The following is a 23,222-nucleotide window of genomic DNA, read 5'->3' as shown; positions in this document are numbered from 1 at the left end:
TTTTTTTGCTAGTTGGGAATGCTTGAAAAATTAAGTAGTTTTTGATATAAATATGCAAAAGTCTGGAATTTTCCTCTTTTGCGTCACTAAAATACATGTTAAGAATGTCTACAAAAGGAAATTTGCAAAAATAATCAGTTAATGTAGGAAAAGTTTAGATTTCTGCTTTTAATCTTTCATGACTGGGCTTATCAAGATTCCACTGGAATTCTAAAAGAGGTAAATTGAATATTAAAACAATCTAAAATTAAGTCTTCTTCAGCAGGTAAAGAGTAAATAAATATCTTTACTCAAGCGGCATTTCCTCTCTACCATAGTCATAGAGGATTTGCCACTGTGTTTTTTCAATACACAATTGCAATGATTTAATTTCTGAATTTGTTGTAGAAATATGAGCTAGACTTGAGAAAAACACAAATATGGCTTTAAGTGAATTGTTAACGTTCTGTTGCATTTCTTAAATGTTTAGGTTATCTCTTGCTTTCTTCTTCCTTAGAGTCAATTGACAGTTTTTCCCCAAGTTTCCTTATAAGTTCTGCCAGATCTTCAGAATTCTGAGATTTTTCCTCAAGAAGTTCATACCGGAGACTTGAGATGTCCTGTTTAATTTCCTTCAGTTCACCTGTAAGAGACATTAGAAGATCACACTATTAAAAAACAAAGGAAAAAAACAGCATACTCAAATATCTCACAGTTATCATGAGATTTCTCTGGATTTCTTTGTTGAAGCAGAATAAGTGGATGTTCTGTGGCTAGTTGGTGAATGGTGGCTTATGGATAGGAATAGAAAGATGCCATCAGGAAAAAAGCAAATCTGAAGGCAAAAGTGTGAGAGATCACATCTGTTCACAAAATCCAAATGACCTGTTAGATGGAAGACAGATCATGCAGATCGAGGGTGCCTGAGTCCTCCTGGCCAGCAACAAGGCCTCTCACTGTCCATAGGAGAGGGGTCCTCTCCTTTTCCTGCTGCACTATGTGTCTTTCAAGCATCAGAGGGGTGCAAACAGAAGACAATGTTTCTGTGAAGCGCATTCACCATCTGTTTTCCAGGTATTTAAGCCACATCATAAAAAAAAGCTGAAGCATGTGTATCACCATGTATGCATCTCCTACACAAGGGAGAATGCCTACCAGAGAGTCCCAAACCAGCCACTGCATTAAATGCAGCCTCCCTATGGAAAATGCACAGGCATTACTAGAAGCAGCAAAGCTCTTCACAGGAAGGTGTCAAATCAGTGATAGCTTCTGATGGGAGAGCAGAGACAGAAAGCCACATCTATAATTCTATGATCTCTTCCTTAACTGCAATTTCCTGTTAATTTTACATCTTGCACCTATAATCGTGTCAAGTGGATTAAGTATTTTAGAAACATTTTTCAAGTGGCCTATGTAACCACTTTAATTTGTTTTGATTCTCTGATTAGAGATAAACATACAATTCATCAACATACCTTCATTGACTTCATCACTTTCCTTATCTATCTGAGCTTTCAGTACGTATCTTTTAATGAGACGCTTCATTATTTTCTGCAGAGAAGAAAGAAAGAAAAAAAGAAGAGTTTTCTTAGTTGGACTTTCTAGTATTGCTATGACACTCCAACATATGAGCTCTGTTATCTTCTGTTGAATTCAGACATTTCAGTGTAGAACTTGCCAGGTTAAAGGAATATAATGTAAAAATCTGCCTGCATCTGCAGTAGATATTTAGACTTTATGATTCTGCACATATATGTACATGAAAGTTAGAAAACTAGACACATCTTATGAATGTTATCATTCATGAAGCTTAATCTACTACTGGAGTCTATGAGAATGATTAATAGAGATGCAGCTTTGATCTCGATGTAGGTGAAACCATCTAGCCTTTATTGCCATCAGAAGATGATAATGACCCTGCTTAGCAGTGCTAATTGCTAAACCTTTTTGCAATCGGTTTATTTTAATCTATTTTTATGTTTTATCTGATAAGTTATCTTTTCTCAGTGTAAGGCTTAGCGAAAATGGGACCCACATTCATTTAAGCACCTCTCTGGGACTCATCTAACCAAATATAGATAGCTTCTAATGTAAATACACATAAGTGTGGTAGTCATCTTTAACTCCCTCTGTGGAGACAAAAAGCAAACCTGAGAGGACAGTTCATCTCAGACTGCTAAAACTGATCAAATAAATCACACCATTAGACTGACTACCCTCTCCGCTAAAAATAAGGTGAACCCAGGCCAGCAAATTTAAATGCAAATTTCATTTTTCCATGAAAAATTATTTCCGTCCCTGATTCTTCCATTAGTTCAAACTACATGAATAAGAACAAGGTATCTAACTACCTCTGAGGATCTATCTTTGGCTTTAATATTTTCATATGGTGTAACCTATGACAACACAATACTTTTTGTTTTTCACTACCAGATAGAAAATATGCATAGATTTATGTGGCTGCTTTTGTCTCCATGGCAATAGACCTGACCAGAGGTGGTTGTGAGGTGAATCATCCCAGATTAGTGGCTCCAGACCATCACTGTGGTCATGACTGCAAGGTAAGCAGCTGTACTTTTTATTCTACTAATACAAGAATGCTTCAAATACAAAGCCACACATCCTTATGTTTATGGGATAAAATTGTAATCTTAATATCTATCACTGCATCATAATGAAATCAGCTGTGAAAAAGAGAGTTTTTGGAACAGACTTGTACAGACACTGCATAATGTTAAAGTGGAGCAGAGCTGGCCTGCCCCAAGGGAAAAACTTTTTTCTGTCTTATAATTAAAAAAGGTATACTTAATTCGACATTGTTTTCAATACCTTCTTGTATTCAGACAATCTTGTTCTACTGCCCAAGCAACTCTTGCCTGTTCCTTTCCACCTGCTTTGTAATATTACAGGAAGGAAAGGAGCAGCCTTGGGACCAGAACAGCTGGACTATGCTGAGGCTCTTTATGCTTAATTGCACAAAGGCTCATTGCAGCTGTTTAGGAGGCAAAGAATAAGCACTGTCTCAATAGCATAAAGGCTGAAAGATATTTGCAGTGCTTGAGGTATTAGAATATAGAGGTGTGGCACAATAAGCTAAACTGCTGCAGCAGATGGAATGGGAAGATTTTGCATTTCTTTTTGATTTTGTTATTTCGCACTGTGCAGTTCAGGACTCAGCCTGCCTCTAAAATTAAAACCATTTTTCAAGTGCTTTAAAATACTGCACTAGAAGGGCAGCATTTGAGAAACAAAGAGGAGGCAAAAACACCCTCAGCTTGCACTGCAAATACCTAAATCATTGCATTTATTTCTGATATATACAAGCTCTGTGGATTTCATCTTGATTCATGCTGTTTAACATAAATTCAAAACTGGCCTCATGCTGTCAGTCTGATCTGCCAGTTCTACTACTTCTGGGTTTTGTTTAAAAATAAACTGTTTTTTACCTGGTATTGCCTTGGAGGATTGTTTAAACTGTTTAAGTGGATTTCATCTGAGCTTCTTATACTTGATTGCTTCCTTTGACCAAGCTAAAATGGAAACATAATTTATAGTACAAAATAAATAGAAGAATATGGTTAAATTACCTCATGCACGTATCGTATGACAGAACATTAACTCAATTAAGCTCAATTTGGAGAGTATTAAATTACTTACCATGGTAAAGTCCTCATACCTGTGCAGAATTTCACCACAAGAGTTGAAACAAACCCTTTCAGACTGTGATGCAGGAAAGTGAGAACGGGGAGGTTTTCTCCTGTTTCTCTGCCTCTCACGTGCTCCGAACACACTCAAGGGACCAGAGCAGAGCAGCCACGTCTCTGGGGGCCTTCCCTCATGCCTCAGGTGCACAGGAGGGGGATCCATGTAAGGAGGAAGGCAGCACTGGTGCAGCACAGCTTTGTAGGCAATGTACGAGGGAGAGTCAGGGCAGGGTGTGGGAGAAGCCAAGGAAGAAGGAGAGGTGGCAGCATTACTCCTTTCCTTCCTTTCATAGCACTTGCCCATAACTCATGTGACCTCCACTACCACAAAATACACGAGGAGTTTGCTTCTCCCCTCACTTGCACTAATGGCTGAATGTAATCCGTTATGCAGTTCATGCCAGGGACCACAAAATTATCAGCTGACATTTTTGAGTAGCATCTTCTTTACTACACGAGCTGAAAGAAAAGGACATCGCTCCCCGATGAAACAGCAAGCATGCAATTTGCGGGCTTCATTACTGATTTACATCTTTGAGAAGGACTAAAGCATCACAAAATGGTGAACTGAGGCTCAAGCTGAATGACTAGGCTGCAGTAAGAGGGAATAGTGACTGTCAAAATGACATGAATGATATTACTTTAGACTGATAATGGGGCCAGTTCAATGAGTAGTACTGCAAGAAACAAAAAAAAATGTGAAATATAAATCATGATTGATCTGGATGAGGAATAAGTGGGACTGTCACTAAAAAGTCAGTTCTCTGCAATTATACATGGTCCAATAAAATTTTTACTGTTTTAAAACACGGGGCTACCATTGCAGTATCTCAGATCCTGTGGGATCGTGTTGTACTTCCAGTGAGGTTCTCCATGTTGGTTATCTCTGTCTTAATGCATCGAGCACCTACAGATAAGCAAACTGGGGCACTTTGAAGCCTGATAAGTAATATGTGGGATACGCTGAGATATAGTTTGATGGGGAGGGAGGCAGGGGAGGGTTAGATGCTTATGCAGCTGTACAGGCATGTCACACATCAAGAGAGCTCACAACACAATGCCTGATGTTAATGAAGACTCAAGCCTTCGTGCAGCCATTTTTCCTGCAACTGAAATCATTACAGCCTCTTGAGGTATAACAGGAACTTCTCATGGTTGAACTTTTGATAATAAATGGAAGAAAAAATATGGAATATGTGATAAATATTCACCAGATGTCAATTAGAAAATGATAAAAACATCTCAGCAGAGAGCTTTACTGGGGCTTTGTTCTAACATACATGTACTAACACAACAGCTAAAATAAAATCTTGGAAATTGTATAGGTATAAAAAGGCTGAATGACGCATCAGATTCAGTTGTTTGACCAGCAATGAAGACATCAATTAAAATTCCCTATTATCCCAGTTGCTGCAGAGCTTGCACCTTAAAAGCTTTCTAGTTTTCTAGAATTCCAAATAACTTTATATTCACTTTAACAGTAAAGCAAATAAGTCCTCATGGCTCTGTAAACAGAGAATAATTTAAATATTTTTAGATTTTGTTTAGCATTTCATAGAATCATAAAATGGTTTGTATTGGAAGGGACCTTTAAAGATCATGTAGTCCAAAACCCCTGCCATGGGCAGGGACATCTTTCATTGGATTAGATTTGACTTTGATCATTTTTCCTGAAGAAAAGAATACACTTATTCGTAAAATATATTAATTTGCAAGTTTACGCTGAATTTGGAATTTCTTTTTCTTCTTTAAAAAGATTCACAACATCTAGGGTGGTGTAGGGGCAGCGGTTGGACTCAATGATCCCTGAGGTCTCTTCCAACCTGGTTGATTCTGTGATTCTGTGATCTATATACATATACTTTTAAAAACATTATGTATCTATTCAGACTACGTTTATTTGAGTAAACAAAAATGATAGAAGCTATATAGCTATACATAGAAATATAAATAATTACTATTTCTCTTTAACATATTAACCTGAATTTGGATGGAAATTGAATTAAAGATGTATAAAAAGGGAAAGTTATTCTTGCTTTTTCTTCCTTGAATAAAGCTACCTTAAATGTTTTGAATATATATTAGAAAACGTAAGTTTATCTAAATGTTTTAACTTAAACTATGTATACGATTTATAATAAAAAATAGTGGCTAGTGATCACTATGTCTTTCAGGATTTTAGAACTAATAATACCCTGTTGCGCCTCAAGACAAAAAAAATTTTCCTGCTTTTCAGCTCCTGGTTTCCTAATGCACAATTTTTGGAAATAGTGTAGTAGTATAAGAGGACGAGCATGCTTCCTTTTCAGTGGCAGAGGAAAGTCACCCTGGCCAAAGCTGCTCTAGGGCATCAGCTGGTGTCTCAGCCCTTCTGGATCTCTGATGTTTTTGCAGCTGTGATGCCATTCATGATCCTGTTACTTATCAGTTTACATATAATCTACAAATGCATTTCATTTTATTATGTATTTTTACAATATTATGATGTATTTTATTATGTATTTTAAATATAATCTGTCATGCCAGTTACCAGTTTCAAATTTATGTTACATTGATTCACTTCAAAAGTTAATCCAATGCTTAACTAAAACTTGATTTTCACTTGAAATAGCAAAATCAGTAATATCAGTGAAATAAGTTGAGACACTGCAAACTTGTAAAATCAAACACACTGTAACATCTTCATCTTAACTTGGACCCTTCAGTGTTCTGCATTTTTTGGACAGAACAATGTACTTTTAATTAGCTATGGGCTGCACCTTGAAAGTCGGCAGGTACATCAGAAGCGTATAACTTCATTAAATCTGCTTATGTGTAACAGCAACAGGACAGAACATCTATTGTACGTTGCTGAATGACCACTTGGTGGCAGCGATTGCCAAGATTTCATTGTAACTTCACTTTTACACAAAATTTTTAAACTCCCTTTAAGCTTCACGCCTATGGCTTTTTCCTCTCCCAAAAATTACTACTAGAGTAAACCCAGCCTGTCCCATTAATGACTGAATTAGAATTCATATTTTTAAGTTAGTAACTATTGAACATCTGCACATGAGTAACTGGAGGGGAAAAAATATAATTTAAATAAAACAATGATATAAACCCCAACAAAAATAACTCCCCTCCAGGAGTGTTGAGTGAAAGAAGAAATGCAGCATTAATGGACCATTGCTCTTAGAAAACACCTTCTTCTTTAAACCTGCTTCTCATTTCATCATTCTCTAATATTACTTAAAATTCAATTTAGTCAGAATAGTAAGGTAATTACTGCAGCTGTTTTGTGTAGCACTTTGTTAACGTCTTAAATCCCAGTTTTCAGAAGCAGCTGGGGACTTGGAATGCCAGTAAATTGTATGTGCTTGGACCAGAAGGGAGGGTTCCCAGAAAATGACTCAGTTTGTGCTCCCATAACCTGAGGTAACTTGTGAAAATTTCAGAAACACTGTTTTATACTAGGAAAGTAAAAGTGAACATTGTTTTATTGTTTGATTGAGGGTTTAAAGATATTTCAATAATTAGTTGTTCCTTATTTCTGTTCTGAAGGGCCATGTTTTAAGAAAAAGGCTTAAATACATCATCTGCCGCTGTCGGTTTTAAGCTCAGGAAGATGAACAAGTTCTGTGACTCTTAAACCATAAACTTTCTCATTCACAAGCCTGTTTTTCAATTTAGAAAAACTCAAAGTAGGTTTCCTTAAAGTTTCCTTTTTCTTCATTTATTTCTCCCCTTTTTTGGTTTGAGTTTCTTGTTTGCTTGATGTTAGAAACAACAATTCTAGCCTGAAACAGAAGAAATCTGTGAGTTTTAATCAACAGCCTGAAAGAAAACATCTTCACAGCCTGTATTATTATATGTAGATATGTGTCAAGAAATTAGTGTCTGGCATGCTACACTTTGAACACAGCTATGTAAATCACTCGCAATTCAGCATTGACAGCATCTGGCTTTGTTTTCTGCCAACGGTAATCAGGACAGAGCTGGCTCTAGGGACAGACTTTCCCCCTTCCCATCTTAATTCCTGTCTTTACACTCACCCTGGTGCTGCTGCCGCTTTTTCACTGAGAAGATGCAGGCTCTGCAGGAGAAAGACCCACAGGCTGGGGCTGAATCATTAAATTCAAGCGTGTATTAACATTTCTGGGTACTGCAATGCAATGTCTTCTATCAGTAAACTTTTAGTGTCCTCCCAAGCAGGACTTGCACCAGAGCAAATGGCTCTCTCCCTAGGCACTGGCTGGCAACTGGAATGGTCTGGGGACCATTTTGCTTTCAGCAAACCTGCTTTGAGAGGAAAACAACTTGAACTGGGGCAATCCATTCCTGAATTGGCCTCAGTGCCCAGATAACCTCCCTCTCACATTTAATTTACTAGCGCAGACATGGCCACCACGTCTTGGGTCTGGTCTTGTCAAATCTTTTCTTATCTTTGCACAGCTTATTGTGTTTATAGTAGCTCCCTGCACAAGTCTCTCCTTGCTGAGCAGTCACAGCAGCACCAACCTGCTCAGCACAGGATGAGTCCAAAGTCAAAACGCAAAAAGCCTGAGAATGCCATTGAGAAGATGCCATAAAACAGCCTCAACAATAACAAATCATCAACAGTGAGTCAAAATGTTACACAAAAACATTTTAGTTACTTTTTAGAAGTGTGAAGGATGGCAGCATCTGATAGATTCAGATAAAGTCAGCTCCACAGTACGCGGCGGTCCAAAAGGTAAGTAAAAATGTAATTATCTGGCAATATCAGTCACCCTGCTGGAAAAGCTGAGGAATGAATAGACATGACTCAGTTGCTTTATGTTTTTCAATGTAAAAGCTTTTTTTTTAAAAATTGATTTGTAGTTTTATAGTTTCTTTGGCTGGGGAGTAAGCATATTTCATTTAGCATTAGTTATACTACAATCTGCAGTGAGTGGCAAGCATTAATATTTGAAGACTAAAAATTAATTCAGGGTTAGGAAAAAGTCTGATTAACGATGGTTGCATCCTTACAGCTCTCTTTCAGAGGGACTGCTGTAAAAGCTGACACAATCGTTACTGTTTTATCTAGTATTGGTAATTATTACACTTTGCAGCTTTCTAGCCATCTGAATTGCTAGGTTTGAATATAATTTTGGAAAGGAATGATAAAAATCCAGCTTCTTTCCTTAGGGTGTAATAATGGGATTTTTAAGAGTACCTGTTTTATGAGAACATAAATTTCATTTTAAAAAGTCATTAAAAATAAGCTTTTAACTTATGTGCTTTTCAAAGTCACAAATTAAGTGAATTAGAAAAAAAAATCCTTTGATATGTTGTTTCTCACCATCACTCAGTTTGAAGTTTATATGCATCTCCTTAAAGTCATGATTTTTCAGTGATGACTTTATCACTCACAGAACTTGTGAAATCGATTTTCATCAAGCAGCTTGATGAAAAGTTTTGCAAATGTCCAAGTCATTAAAATCTTGAGCAAATGCAGTATCACCTCTGTTGAGTCTTAAATACATTAGGATTAGATTTCCCCAAAAAAATGAAGTGAGATCTGTGAGATGCTAGAAAAATTACCAGTAGCGCAGACAAGAGATCTGAAGTTAATAGCAATCTTGACTTTGGTGACAGCGTTTGTAATATCTCTGTTTGTTGTTATAAACTATTCTGAACTTTAACTAGAGGCAGAGGCCTGTCAGAGGCACAGTATTTTTCCCTGTAGCTCCATTTTTTCCTTCTAGGATTGCAACCAGTTTCTTTTCTCTTTTATTCTTCAACTGATAACTGTGATGGAAAAAGTGCTTGTCCCATTGGTGACAGAGAGCTGACAGATGCAGGTAAATTCTTCATTGGCCCCCAGTCTAATGACTAATGACTCTTGACTACAGATTCGAGAACTCCTAACCTTGAGCAGGCCTCTGCTCAGAATACTGCCTGTTTTAACAAAGATCCTGGCACATTAAAATTTCCATAAGTGACACATTTGTTTCTGCCACCATGACAAACCTGTAATTTCTTTTTTTTGTGTGAATGTTACCATATGTTCACCTTTCCATGCACTATGTCTGATCAGTCGTCTTGCAAAGCTCTTCTTCCTTGACGTGTTACAATAGTGATAGTCTTTACGCTTCCAGTACCACCTAACATCATGTGCTATGCCCCATGTTCTCCTAAAGCAATTAATTTGATTTATACCAAGACACTGCACGAAAAACAAGCTGACTATAAACTCTTTAAATAAGCCCTTGAGATACAGCACAGAATCAACTCAAGTGCTTTTTATTCTACTTGTCATGTAAATAAAACAGATAATAGAATGCTTTACAATACAAGCAGGATGCATTCTCGGTGGAAGCAGAGACAGGCTACAAAAGGGGAATTTAGAAACTCTGCCCAAGCATGTGAGCGTGGTGGGAAGAAAGCCAAAGCTCACCTTAAGCTGACATTTGCAAGGGCAGTAACACAACAGCAGTGTAAAGCTGAACAAGGAAAATGTGGGCCTGTTGCTCAGTAGGGCAGGGGATTTAGTGGCAGCGGACCCAAGTAAAGCTGAGGGTCTTGATGCCTTCTTTGTCTCAGGCTTCACCAACAGTCTCTCAGGCCTCTGTGCTTAGTGAATGGATTCGAGGAGAAGGAGAACAACCAGCCATGGAGAAGGTCAAGTCAGGGCTTACTTGAGAGAACTTGACCCAGCCAAGTCCACTGCATCCACGGGTGTTGAGAGAGCAGATGAAGTCCTTGCAAACATGCTATCATCTCTGAAAAATCATGGAGACTAGGAGAGGTCGCCAAAGGCTGGAGAAAGAGAAGTGTCAAACCCATCTTCAAAAAAAGGCCAAAAATTATTATCTGGGCAACCACAGGTCACTCAAGCTCACTTTGGTAACTGGCAAAATAATGGATTGATTCCTCTTGGAGCACATCCCTGGGCCCATGGAAAAGCAGATGGTGACTGGGAACAGTAAGTGTCGGTTTATGAACAGTAAAACTTGTCTTGTCCTAGGACTTCCCCTTTTAAACATCTTTATCAATGACCAAGTGTCAGAGGCGTTGGAGCACACTCGTGTCAAGTCTGCAGACAAAGCCAAATTTGAGAGGGGGAGGAGGGGCAGATGATAGGCTTAAGGACAGGGATGCCATCCAGGAGGATGGAGCTGACAGGAACCCTGTGAATTTCAGTAAGGACAAATGGGAAGGAATAATTCTTTGAACAACACAAGCTGGGGACTGGTTGGTTGGGGAGTCGCTCTGCAGGAATGGACCTAGGGGACTAGGGGGACAGTGTTAAAAATCTGCAAGTTCAGCAGAGGGTCATCAAGATATTTGGGGCTGGAGCACTTGCCCTGTGAAGAGGCACTGGGGAATGTGCACTTTTTCAGCCTGAAGCAGAGATGGCTTCAGGCACACACCTAGTAAGAGCCCCCAGCGTGTACAGGGAGGTCATTGAAGAGAATGGAGCTGAGCTCTTCACAGTGCTGCAGGACAGGAGGATGACAGACAATGGACAAATTCAAATGAGAGGTAGAAGAAGAAACTTTTTCCCCATGAGGGACAGTCAGGTGGTGGCACATGTTGCCCAGAGAGGCTATGCAGTCTTCATCCTTGGAGGTTTTCAAGACCTGACTGGATGAAGCTCTGAGCAACCTGGCCTGACCTCAGAGTTGACCCTGCTGTGAACAGGAGGTTGGACCAGAAACCTCCTGAAGCCCCTCCCGGCCTGAATTATTCCCTGATTCTGTGACAAGAAGCAGGAAGAACTGTAAATTTACAGTGGTATTTTTGGACTTAACAGATTATAGACGTAGGCAAATATTTATACGAAAAAACAAAGTACGAATTTCAGCCTGTACATAGTGACTGACTTCAGTATGGACCAAGTATGTTGGAAAATTAATCAGAAAAAATAGTCAACAACAAAAATTAAGTTAAAACTGGTATTCTCTTTTAAAATTAGCAGTCAGTATACACACTATACAATTACCTTGTTCATCTCTGCATCTTCCTGAAAGCTTTTCTTTTGGCACAGAAATAATTTAGAAATCCATTTTTTGATTCTGAGTAGGAGATACAGCAAAGATTTTGGGCTTGGCACTAAGTTGAAGGGTACTGGAAGAGTTCTCCCTTCTTCAAAGTAAGAAAACCAGAGTTTAGCCCTTGCAAATTTCCATTCTACATCAGCATCATCCTGTAAAACAGAAACACAGCTATTAATATACTGTTAATACCACCTTGACTATTGAAGATGCTCTAGTTAAACTTTATTCATGTTTTGAATGTAATTGGCTGAAATTAATCTCAAACAGATCAAGAACTTATTTAGAATCTGTGAAAACCAAATTTCAATGAATGCAACTGTTCTTATTAATCCATTTAATGCAATTAGAGAAGAACAAAGTGGATTTGATTTAAACATTGGTTACTCCAGAGTGAGTGACAATAGTCTGCAATACAGGATCACAAAGACAGACCTTTGTTTGGTGCTCTTTGTAAACATATGGATAAGAACGAAAGCTCTGACTTAAAAGCACACAATACAATGCCCAGTTTAAAGCTTCATGGCAACACTCAAATTCATCTGTTTGGGCTTGCCTGGAACACTGTCATGCTCAGTAAATGAAATGGAAAAATCCTATGTTAACATAACAAAAATGTAAATCTCTTAATGAGATTATCAGCTCTGATTTCTTATCTTATTGGTCTCTTCTGTAGCATTTAGTCTATTACCTTTTTTTGTGAAGAAGAAATAGTATCAGAATTTTAAATGAAAATTTTACACTATTACTTTTAACATGAAGTTCAAAAAGATCAGGTGATTCTTACCTAATTCCTTCCACTTGATGGAATACATGATTAAATCAGGTACGCTATCATCACCATGGTTTATGTTTAACATTTACGAGAGCCAAAACACTCACTTTATTCCTCCCTGTAAAGTTCAAGAGGGTTTTCTGCAGAAAGCACTGACATGTTCAAGGACATGACTCAATATTGGTGTCGCTGTTTTCAGAAGCCTTTTGTATCCAGTCTCCATATTTTTTTAATAATAGCCTGTTTTTTATTGCTCTGAACCTGATAGTTTGTTCTGTGGCCTCCTGAGTCAGAAGAATCTGAACCTCCTTAGAGAACGTGTGTTGTTCTTGCTCAAGCTGGACAACGCTACAGCCCCAAACCAGAGCGCAGAACCTGGTACCAGAGTGGTGTCAACCTGAGTCTGCTGCTCTGTGGCAAGGGCATCACCTGGGAAAGGCTGGGATGGCCAAGCTCCTGGAGATCTGCTTCCTTTTTTTCTAAACAATGATAACGATTTAGCCCTTTGTTTTCCATTGTATGCAAAAGTTCATGCTGATTTTCAGTAGCCCTGCTGATTACTTTGTCAAGTTTTGCTCACTGTAGAGGACTAGAGCAACAGTTGTTTAAATAAAAGAAGAAAAAAGCATGTTATAGACTTGCTTGCAAGGTCGAGGTATAGGAACGAGAACATCCTTGCAGCGAGAAGGACACTACTCAAATAATAACTACAAATGAGGCAAATGAAGGATTCACAAAGTCACACAGTAGCCCATCCTCTTCAGGAACATCACACAGTTCAGCAGCAGTTTCTTAGTCCAGTCTAGTTCTTACTATTGCAAGTACATGCACCTGTGTAATTTCCAGGTACTTTATAATAAAAATGTACAATGGAATCAATATTTTCTCCTAATATATTCCAAAAGCTTATGTGCTATTTTTCTTAAAAAAGATGTCAACAGGAAAGATTTTTCAGGAGATTTAGACAATTAGCTGTAACAGTAAATGTGGTGATATTTCATCATAAACAGAATTTTTACCTCAATTTCCTGGAATGAACTGTTGATCATTGCAATAAGCATGTTCAGTAAGACAATGACCATGGTAACATTATAGACTCCATAAAGGACATAACCAATATTTTCAATAAACTTGTGTTTATAGTTGATGACAACTGATTTAACTTCTGAGAGTCCAAATATAGCCCAGAACAATGTCTTGAAACTTTCTTCAACACTAAAAGGAGAAATTGAACACATGCACATGTTACTGAACAGAAGTTGTATATTCTTATTGTATAAATTGCCGGTTAACATTTTTATACAAAGTACTAATTTTTCCATTATCATAATGTAGAATTCTACCACAGTGATACGCAGAACAAGTAGACTGTTTAATTTCATAGGTACAGGCTGTTTCATAATATAAGATTCCTAATATTTAGGACTGACAATAAAACTGTCTGATTCGGTTTAGGAATTACACATACATTCTCCAAAGAATATTACAATGATTCACTTGCTAACTATTTTAAACTACATGCCACATGCTTGCTGGTAACGTGAATGTGAATAACAACAACAACTAACCTGTAAATACTTTATTAGTTTACTTAGCATGAATTACTTTACCATTAATATGATTAACGTTCTGAAACTGTGAAGAAGACGGGATGTCTGACTGCAAATCAGCATTTTTGTTGATGTCTCACAGATCATAATCCTCCAGTTGAGTTTTCACTATTCTCACAAATCCTGAATAAAGGTAATGATCCATGGTGTGGGGAGACTGATTTTTTTTCAAGTTAGTTCCCTTAAATACATGTATTTCCTCTTAATCAGTTTATATATATATTTTTATATGTATACATATATGCACACAGTCCAAACCTCTGAGGTATCTTTTTCTGTCTCCACCTGCCTGAAGACATTTTTCTCTTGCTTTGATGAACAAGTCTCAGTTCCCCATGATCAAAATGCAGTTGCATTGCAAAGCACATTTTGGATGTTATTGCATTATTGTTAAGGAAAAAAAGTTAAAAGAAACTTGTAATTTTTAGTTTTGAATTTCCTTCTCCGCTTATAATATTTTACCAGTATTCCATCTGAGTTGTAGTTTTAGGTACTTTATCTATCGTGTAAACTAATAATTAAAAAAAAGTAGTAACAGATTTTCCCCTGTTGGCCAAATTTGCTTCCTGGCTGAGTATACCTCCTAACAGCTATAGCTTGAATATCATGACAGCTAGAAATTAAGTGGGCTGCAAAGCATGAAAATAACGAGTTTCCACTCAAGTGATTTATCTTCAAATCACAGCTAGAAATGAAAGGCATGACAAATGTATACCAAATAACTCCTGACAGACAGAACAAATTCTTACAGTGGAAGAAGAAAAAAAGAACAGTCAAAGAAATAGTCAAAAAAAAACAATAAAAAAGGAATATATTTTCTCCTCTCAAGGTAGAAAAGGTTATTGCCATTGGAAACAATGGAGAGACAGAGCTTAAAACAGGAATTAGATATTTTTTTACCTAGTAAGGATATACAGAGTTGTCTAAATTAAGTAAGTATTTTATAATGTGTATCACACTGTAGTGATTAGCCTACATCAATTACAGATGACAGCGGCACTTGATGGAGGAACCAGCCTTGCTCTCATGTGCTGCAGGGAGCCGTGACTCTGCGCTCTAAAGTGCCGGTGCCAAGGGTCCTCGCAGGCAGGATGCTGTCCTGCAGGCCCAGGGTCTGACCCAGCCTATGTCCCGAAATCCCTGAACAACCCCGGGAACAAGCCCTGTGCACCGAGTGCTATTACAGATTGCACTGCCAGGTCATCTGATGTATGTACAGTGCTGTGTAAGGGGTCTGAGGTACTTCTGATTTTTCATAAGCCTCCCAGCCTAATGCAGCCCAGGAGGCTGTTGGTCTGCTTTGCCACAAGAGCACATTGCTGGCTCATGGTCAACTTGGTGGTGTCCAACAGGACCCCCAGATCCTTTGCTGCCAAGCTACTTTCAAGCCAGTCAGCCCCAGCCTGTCCTGGTGCCTGAGGTTATTCCCCACTAGGGGCAGGACATGGCATTTCCCCATGTTGAACTTCATGAGGTCCCTGTTGCCCCATTTCTCCAGCTTGTCAAGGTCCTTCTGAGTGGCATCACAAACAGCTGGCCTATCAGTCACTCTTGTTCATCCATACTGGCCTCCTGACACATTTGCTTGATTTCCTGCCCATTGAGATGGACCAATCTTGAGTGCTGAAAAGGCAATTCTTGAAAATCAGTCATCTTCCCCAGACTGCCCTTCTCTTCAGGGCCTTATCCCATGAGCTTCTTCCCTGAACAGCCCAAAGTCTGCTCTCCTGAAGGCCAGGCTTGTGGTCCTGCTATTTGCCTTGTTCTCTCTTCCCAGGAACCTGAACTCCACCATCTCATGGTCAGCCAAGGCTGTTCCCAACTTTCACATACCCAACCAGTTCTTCCTTGTTTGTAAGTCAGGTGTCACAAAGTTCCTCTCCACATCAGCTCCTTGATCACCTGTGTCAGGAAGTTATTGTCAATGCCCTCTAGAAACCTCCTGGATTGCTTGTGCCCTGCTGTGTTGTCACTCCAGCAGGTATCAGAGTGGTTAAAAATCCCCATGAGGACCAGGGTCTGCAAGTGTGAGGCTTCTTCCAGTTCTCTGAAGAAGGCTTCATCTACTTCGTCTTCCTGATCAGGCATTCCATAGCAGACATCCACTACATCACCCATGTTGGTCTGCCCTCTAATCCTGACCTATAAGCTCTTGCTGGCTCATCATCTATCCCTAGGCAGAGGTACAGGCATTCCTGCTGCTCTCTCATGTAAAGGGCAACCACATCTCACCTTCCTAGCCTGTCTTTCCTGATTTATCACACTATTGTTGGGACTAAGAGCTCATCCTCTGATTTCAAATATATCCTTTAAGCATCAGAACAAGAGAGAAAATCACTACTTAATTCAAGATGAATAAATTTTTAAGAGATGTAAACCTTATAAAACAATTAGTAAACTTAATACATACAATGCAAGCAAACAGCTTCCCAGAAATGTGACCCACAATCATTACAGTTTAATCAGTTTTACTTACGTTGTGAATGCTTCATTTTGTTTTGCCCCCAGATAGTAGGAATAGAGATTAAACATGCCTATCATGAAAGCCACAAACACCATGATAAATATCACCATGAACTTGAAGATGTCTTTCACAGTTCTGCCCAGTGATATCTGCAGTGGTCCAAAGCTTTCATTAGCTGGTAAAATGTAGGCTATTCTGGAGAAACTTAGTACTACCGCAATTGCATACAGGCCTTCAGATATGATCTGAGGATCGGATGGATCCCAGTTTATTCTGGCTGGAAACAAAAGATGAGAATTTCTGTCAGTATTTCAAAGTCCACCTTAGGCTGTTCACTGAAGTACTCTCTTTTGGTGAGTAACAATGAACCAGTCAGTGTAAACTGGAATTGAATGCAATGATGCTATGCAAATTTGGAACAGATAAGATGCAGTCTTCATGGTTTTTTTTTTTCTTTTATTGTACATTGTATGATGAATTTTCTGCAATTTTCACTTGCAGAAAAATTCTAATACTTTGTTGCCTAGAAGTAAGGAGCAGTTACTTTTTACCCTTTCGAACTTAAAAAATACATAGAAAATCTACTTCCTCACTGAAAGCTGTGAATACTTAGTTATTAACTTGGCCTTCCATGTGCCAAGTATGACTGCTCAAATACTGCCAGTAGCGGTTGTCCACCACATCACAGTGCTTAGCTAATGTCTTACATGAAGATGCTCCTAGAAATAAAAGCGAAAGAAAGGAAGATACTTGGTAAAGACTGAAACAGAAGTGGGATATTATTCCATGTACTATGCTAGGGCTAGGGAAGCATTTTACTTTTTTACTTATGTTTTACTCTCTTCTTTCTGCACCTTCATCAGAAGTGTAATTTTTAATTAGGAGAAACCATGAGTGGGATTCACAGTTTGAGATTAGGATGTCTGCAGACAGCTATCCAAATGGGATGTCTGTCAGTGCAGCCTAGTGAGCACTTAGGGCTTGATTCAGACACATGAAAAAAGACATCCATTGCCATTTGAGATGCCCAGGGTACCCAAGGTATTTGTACAGATCTGTGGGAGGTCTTTTTGGAGCAGCACATTCGCAATTCAAATGGCACTAGTCACTTACGTTTGGCCAATTGAATTGAGCCAGGTAGTGCTAAAACTATTTCACAGCTCCACTGACTGTATTGATTAGATCACCACTGATTATAAAGGTGGGCTGTAAGACCACTAAAGTATCTTTCGGGGATTTGAATCCCAACCTATTAGAGAATTTAAGTAAAATCCAGCTTACAGGGTCAGGTGATGAGAATTGAATAAATTAAATTAGAAATGTGATTTGTTTGAGCTATCCAAAATGAACTGTTTTGATGTGGGGATCTGGAATCATTAAATGCCATCCACAACTTCAAAACTTTGGGAACAATAATGTTTCGCTACTTTTTCTATTTACTCCATCTTTTTATTCATAGTGAAATGATAATGGCCCTTTACTGGCAAACACCAAACATCCATTTCCATCACCTTTTCTACTATCATTTCACAGAATCACAGAATCACAGAATGTTAGGGATTGGAAGGGACCTCGAAAGATCATCTAGTCCAATCCCCCTGCCAGAGCAGGATTACCTAGACCATATCACACAGGAACGCGTCCAGGCGGGTTTTGAATGTCTCCAGAGAAGGAGACTCCACAACCTCTCTGGGCAGCCTGTTCCAGTGTTCGGTCACCCTCACCGTAAAGAAGTTTTTCCTCATATTTATGTGGAACCTCCCGTGTTCCAGCTTGCACCCATTGCCCCTTGTCCTGTCAAGGGATGTCACTGAGAAGAGCCTGGCTCCATCCACATGACACTTGCCCTTTACATATTTATAAACATTCATGAGGTCACCCCTCAGTCTCCTCTTCTCCAAGCTAAAGAGACCCAGCTCCCTCAGCCTCTCCTCATAAGGGAGATGTTCCACTCCCTTGTGGGGATAGATTTCTATCAATCTCTTCTGTTGAAGCTAATCCACTCACATGAATTACTTGAACATCCTTTGGATCATAAGTGAACATGACACCTTGGTAGGGAGCACATTCAACTGAAGAGGGGAACATTCAGGTTCAGACCTGTTCTTAAAGAAATATTTATAAAGTGTCAGAAGGAGAAATCCAAAGCAACAACGATCAGGATTCTTCCTAGCTGGAGATTATGGCATTCCCCCATGAGGTGGGATGCTTAAGTTCAATTCACTACTGTGCTTCAGGCAAAGAGAAGAGGTTAACCTGGGATGGGTTTCCTACATCCCCAGTGAGTGTTGTCATCTGTGTTTATTCTACTGTAAATGCCAAAAAATGAAACAAATAATTTATACTGTAATGAAGGCAATCACTGGCATTTGCAAAAAATACTAATTTGAGCTGTGAACTCACAAATAACAATTTTATAAAAGGTCAATTATTTGTACAGCATTGTAATATATCCATACGCAGTGATGTGATGCTGAGCATTATTCAAAACATCCTTACATATATCAGAAAATTATATTCTTCAAGGAACTTACTGCCATGCCAGTATTCAAGTATCATGACAAAGTAATGAATGACTGGTTTTAGGCATAACAAGGCTCAGTTAGCACATATTCATTGCCTTGTTAGCTGCTGTGTGTTTCTTGTAGGTATGAGCATATTCTTTTGTTTATTGAGCTCCTCACTGTAAAGCCTAGTACATACTATATTCAAATGAGAAAATGTCTGTATGGCAAAATACTGCGCATTTTCACATAAGCAGACATACCTATGTTAGCTTTACCTGAGATTTCACGGATAAATAAAATCAAAGATGGCAGATGTTTCAGTATGGGCTAGTAACCAGATGCCTTTCAGGTTTCCAGGTGAGCCGCATTATCACAGAAAATTTGAGGTAGGAAGGGACACCCCTGCCCAAGCAGGGCCACCTAGAGCCAGTTGCCCAGGACCATGTCCAGATGGCATTTGAATATCTCCAAGAATGAAGACTCCACCACCTCCCTGGGCAACCTGTGTCAGTGCTTGGTCATCCTCACAGTAAAAAAAAAAGTGTTTCCTGATGTTCAGAGGGAACCTCCTGTGTTTCACTTTGTGCCCATTGCCTCTGGTCCTGTCACTGAGCTCCACTGAAAAGAGCCTGACTCCGTCCTCTTTGCACCTTCCCTTCAGGTATTTATATATATTGATGAGATCCCTCCTGAGCCTTCTCTTCTTCAGGCTGAACAGTCCCAGCTCTCTCAGCCTTTCCTCACAGGAGAGATGCTCCAGTCCCTTCACCATCTTTGTGGCACTTTGCTGGTATGTTCATGTCTGTCTTGTACTGGGGAGCCCAGAACTGGACATAGTCCTCCAGGTGTGGCCTCACCAGTGCTGAGTAGAGGGAATGATCACCTTCCTTGACCTGCCGGCAATACTTTGCCTAATGCAGCCCAGTCCACCAACTTATGTTTGCTAGCTTATGATAAAATCTGTGGCATTAAATATTCACTATTAATATTATCCATGTTAGTATTACCATACATAGATGTTCTCCAAGCAGACTTCAGTGCACATGCATACACTAAAAAAAATGGTTCAACTCTGCTCAAGTGCATAACAAAGTCACAACTCATGACTGATGTCAATGGAAACTGCCTTGCTAGATGATACTGTATTATACAGCATAGAGTTACAAGACTTGTGTTTGTCATACCCAGAAACTGTGAACATAAACAACAGTCCCTGTTTGCAAAGTCTTCAAGTGGGTGTTACTGAAAACTGAATTAATGTTTAACTAGGTGCTTTTATAACTTACATGAAATTTGTAACTTTCTAATAAAATGTATAAGACTACAATTTAAAGTGTTTCAGGATATATGTATAAATTGCTCTACTTTTTGTACAGTCTGGATAATGAAGAAATGCAACCCTATCAGAAATAGTATTTGAGGCATAGACTAGAGATAGAAATTATGTAATTCAATATCTAGAGAAAAATATCTAATAAAGGGAAGAGAGAGGTGGTGGTGTTGAGAGTGAACACAAGTAAACGGAGCTTAATTTTTTCCCATTTGGGCAAAATAGCTTCTAGTCACTTCTCATATATGCCAAGCAAGTTTATTAACATTTTCATCTCTTACTGGTAGAAAGAGTGGATTGAGAAATATTACAATAATATAACAGAGTCTCTGAGCAAAGAATTAGGCTGTAGTGAAAATATATATTGGTTATATTGGCAAAGTAGGTTTAAGACATTCCTGCATCTCATTGCTTAGTTCTGCCTCTGCATTACAGTACATGACATTCACAGCTGTGCCAACACAAGTGTTGGCAGGACAGCATTGTGTAACTGAACAGATGAAATGACCTGGATTAAAATAATCTTGAAAAGAGGTGGGGTGACAGTAGGGTTATTTTGATCTTAGATCATTTCAGTGCCTGATGCCTAGAACAATTCCCAAAGAGATGTATGAGCATAGCCAAGGGAACTGTGATCAAATAGCAGGAATGAGAAACAGAAGAAGGGGTGGAAATTTCTTAAGCAGTACATTGTGGAACTAAAGTATTGGAGACTTATTAACAGAAAATCAGTCCGTCTTGGCCCAAGAAGTAAGTCTTAATCATGTGCAATCAACTCACCCAAGGTGTAATATTTTATGTTGGGCTCCAGTGTTGGACTTGTCAGATCTTTCATATTTGCATCAACGAAGTTCTGGGCTCTGGAGGCATGCCAAAATGCCATAAACCTTGCTATGAATGATGCTGCAAAAATTGCTAACATACCAAAATCAAGCATATTCCATAACTCAAAAAGGTATTCCTTTGGACCTTGAGACCAAATTTCTTTACATTCAGACCATATCATGCCTGTATAAGACAGAACAGAGAAAACAGTGTGTTCTTTTATCTTCATGTTTGTTTTATTTGATATTTTATTATGTCTAGGAAATGGTCTTGGTTGCAGTCAAATTCAAAATCATTTTGGTCAGTGGGAGTTGGAACACAAACTGAAATCCTTGAACCTGCCAATTCACATACATTCCAGTACTTCCTTCTCATGTGAGGAGTAATAACAATCTTTCATACTGCTTTTTCCTGGACAACTACAAAAGCTTTGAAAGAGAAGAATGGGATGTGAGTATTACCATCTGTTGCAGACACAGAAAGAGACTGAAAGAGCAGACATGCTCTGGCATGATCATATAGTGGTAGAACTAATAGGCAGAGACAGTCTATTTTACCGACATTGCAAATATATGTGACAAATGAGCATGAAATTAACAATCAGACCTAATGCTTCTTCAATAGAGCAAAGGTATCTGTTTGATTCTTAATTATTCTCCCTTAAAAATAAAATATAGGAGTACAGTATTAGTTTATGGCATCCTTTTTATTGAGCAAATCCTCTCCTTTTCAAGATAAAATCTATTTAATCATGAACTACATTTCTAGGATTCTAAAGAGAGTTAATAAAAACGGAATTGGAATAATATCACTATTTTTTGCACTTATCAAATTGTCTGAAGGAACTTTTCATCATTTTCAGATAAGGACAATTATAATGTTAATTACAGTAATTAAATTCAATGCTACATCTGTATGCACTGAATCAATTTTTCATAAACCATCTTATGCATGACACTGAAATAAATAAAAATACATTAAATTAGCAAACTAGAACTTCAAATTGGAAGATTATTATTTACTCCTTTATTATCAGATGAGAACACTGATAGTTATAGAATATTTGGAAAACTAAGTGCTGTATTATTCCCATAATACACAATTATATTATTCCCATAATACACAATTATATTAATTTATATTCAGCTATATGATGAAATAAATAAAGATTGTCAATGTCTTTTAAAGCTATAAGAATCAGTTTGTGTACAAATGGCTCCAATTTCAATCACAGAGATCTCATAAAAGCAAAATATTTTAAATGCATAAGCTCTTGAATCAAAACGGATTTTACTTAGCTTGAATTTAACTCTCCCATATTACTGACTTAACTAACAACTAGAACCCAGATCTTTAAAACATTTAGGCATCTAAACCCTATTGGAAAAAATGGTATTAGACTTGTAAATAAGAATCAGATAGCTAAAATCTTTTTGAGGGTCTGTGCTCAAGTTCATTTGCTGACTAGTACTGCATCACCGAATTGAATGGGTTAGCTCTGAGTACTCTTCATAGTATTCATTTCATCCCTATGTTGGGATGGAAAAATCTACTGCTGAATGTTCAGGGGTCTATATTCTGCTTCTCTTTTGTCAATAATATATTCAGCTAAACGCTATTAATTCTGCACGCATACCTGCAAAATAAGAAAATCTTAGCAGAAAGAGACAACTGGACACAAAAATACTTGGCCCATGATGTAGAAATCTTTCCTCTTGGGAGTTGACACAGCCTGACTCAAAAAAACCCAGAAAACTGTAGGCAATTTCCTTTGATATTCATAAAACTGAATTCATTCATATTCAGATGATGTAGATTTCACCTAAGTCCTTAGCCTGAATGTTTGTGATTAACTAGGCACATGTGAATCCTGCTGACATCCCATAAGAAACATGAGGCCAATGTGGGAATGCAGCCAGTTGAACAAACGCCCTTTGTTGCAATTTTTACCCATAACATTAATAGCAAAGGATTAAATTGGGTCCAGCTACACTGAAATCATAGCAGTATAAGTTTAAGCGAAAA

At 38.3% G+C, this 23,222-nt stretch overlaps 1 protein-coding gene across 2 annotated transcripts in view; it reads right to left on the bottom strand.

Moving 5' to 3' along the window:
• Nucleotides 1-426: 426 nt before the first annotated feature.
• Nucleotides 427-23,222, bottom strand: part of TRPC6 (transient receptor potential cation channel subfamily C member 6) — a 108,473-nt gene continuing 85,677 nt past the window's right edge. For both annotated transcript variants that reach the window (XM_068423265.1, XM_068423273.1), the window contains 7 exons: nucleotides 21,153-21,380; nucleotides 16,548-16,812; nucleotides 13,481-13,676; nucleotides 11,635-11,838; nucleotides 3,426-3,509; nucleotides 1,455-1,530; nucleotides 427-622 (listed from right to left, as the gene is read on the bottom strand). In XM_068423265.1, the coding sequence (XP_068279366.1) occupies nucleotides 471-622; nucleotides 1,455-1,530; nucleotides 3,426-3,509; nucleotides 11,635-11,838; nucleotides 13,481-13,676; nucleotides 16,548-16,812; nucleotides 21,153-21,380 (1,205 nt within the window). In that variant the 3' untranslated portion in view covers nucleotides 427-470. The remainder of the gene's footprint in view (nucleotides 623-1,454; nucleotides 1,531-3,425; nucleotides 3,510-11,634; nucleotides 11,839-13,480; nucleotides 13,677-16,547; nucleotides 16,813-21,152; nucleotides 21,381-23,222) is intronic.

The sequence above is a fragment of the Nyctibius grandis genome, chromosome 2, assembly GCF_013368605.1.
Source record: "Nyctibius grandis isolate bNycGra1 chromosome 2, bNycGra1.pri, whole genome shotgun sequence".
Classification (NCBI taxonomy): Eukaryota; Metazoa; Chordata; class Aves; order Nyctibiiformes; family Nyctibiidae; genus Nyctibius; species Nyctibius grandis.
This window is presented reverse-complemented; position numbering and strand designations above follow the sequence as displayed.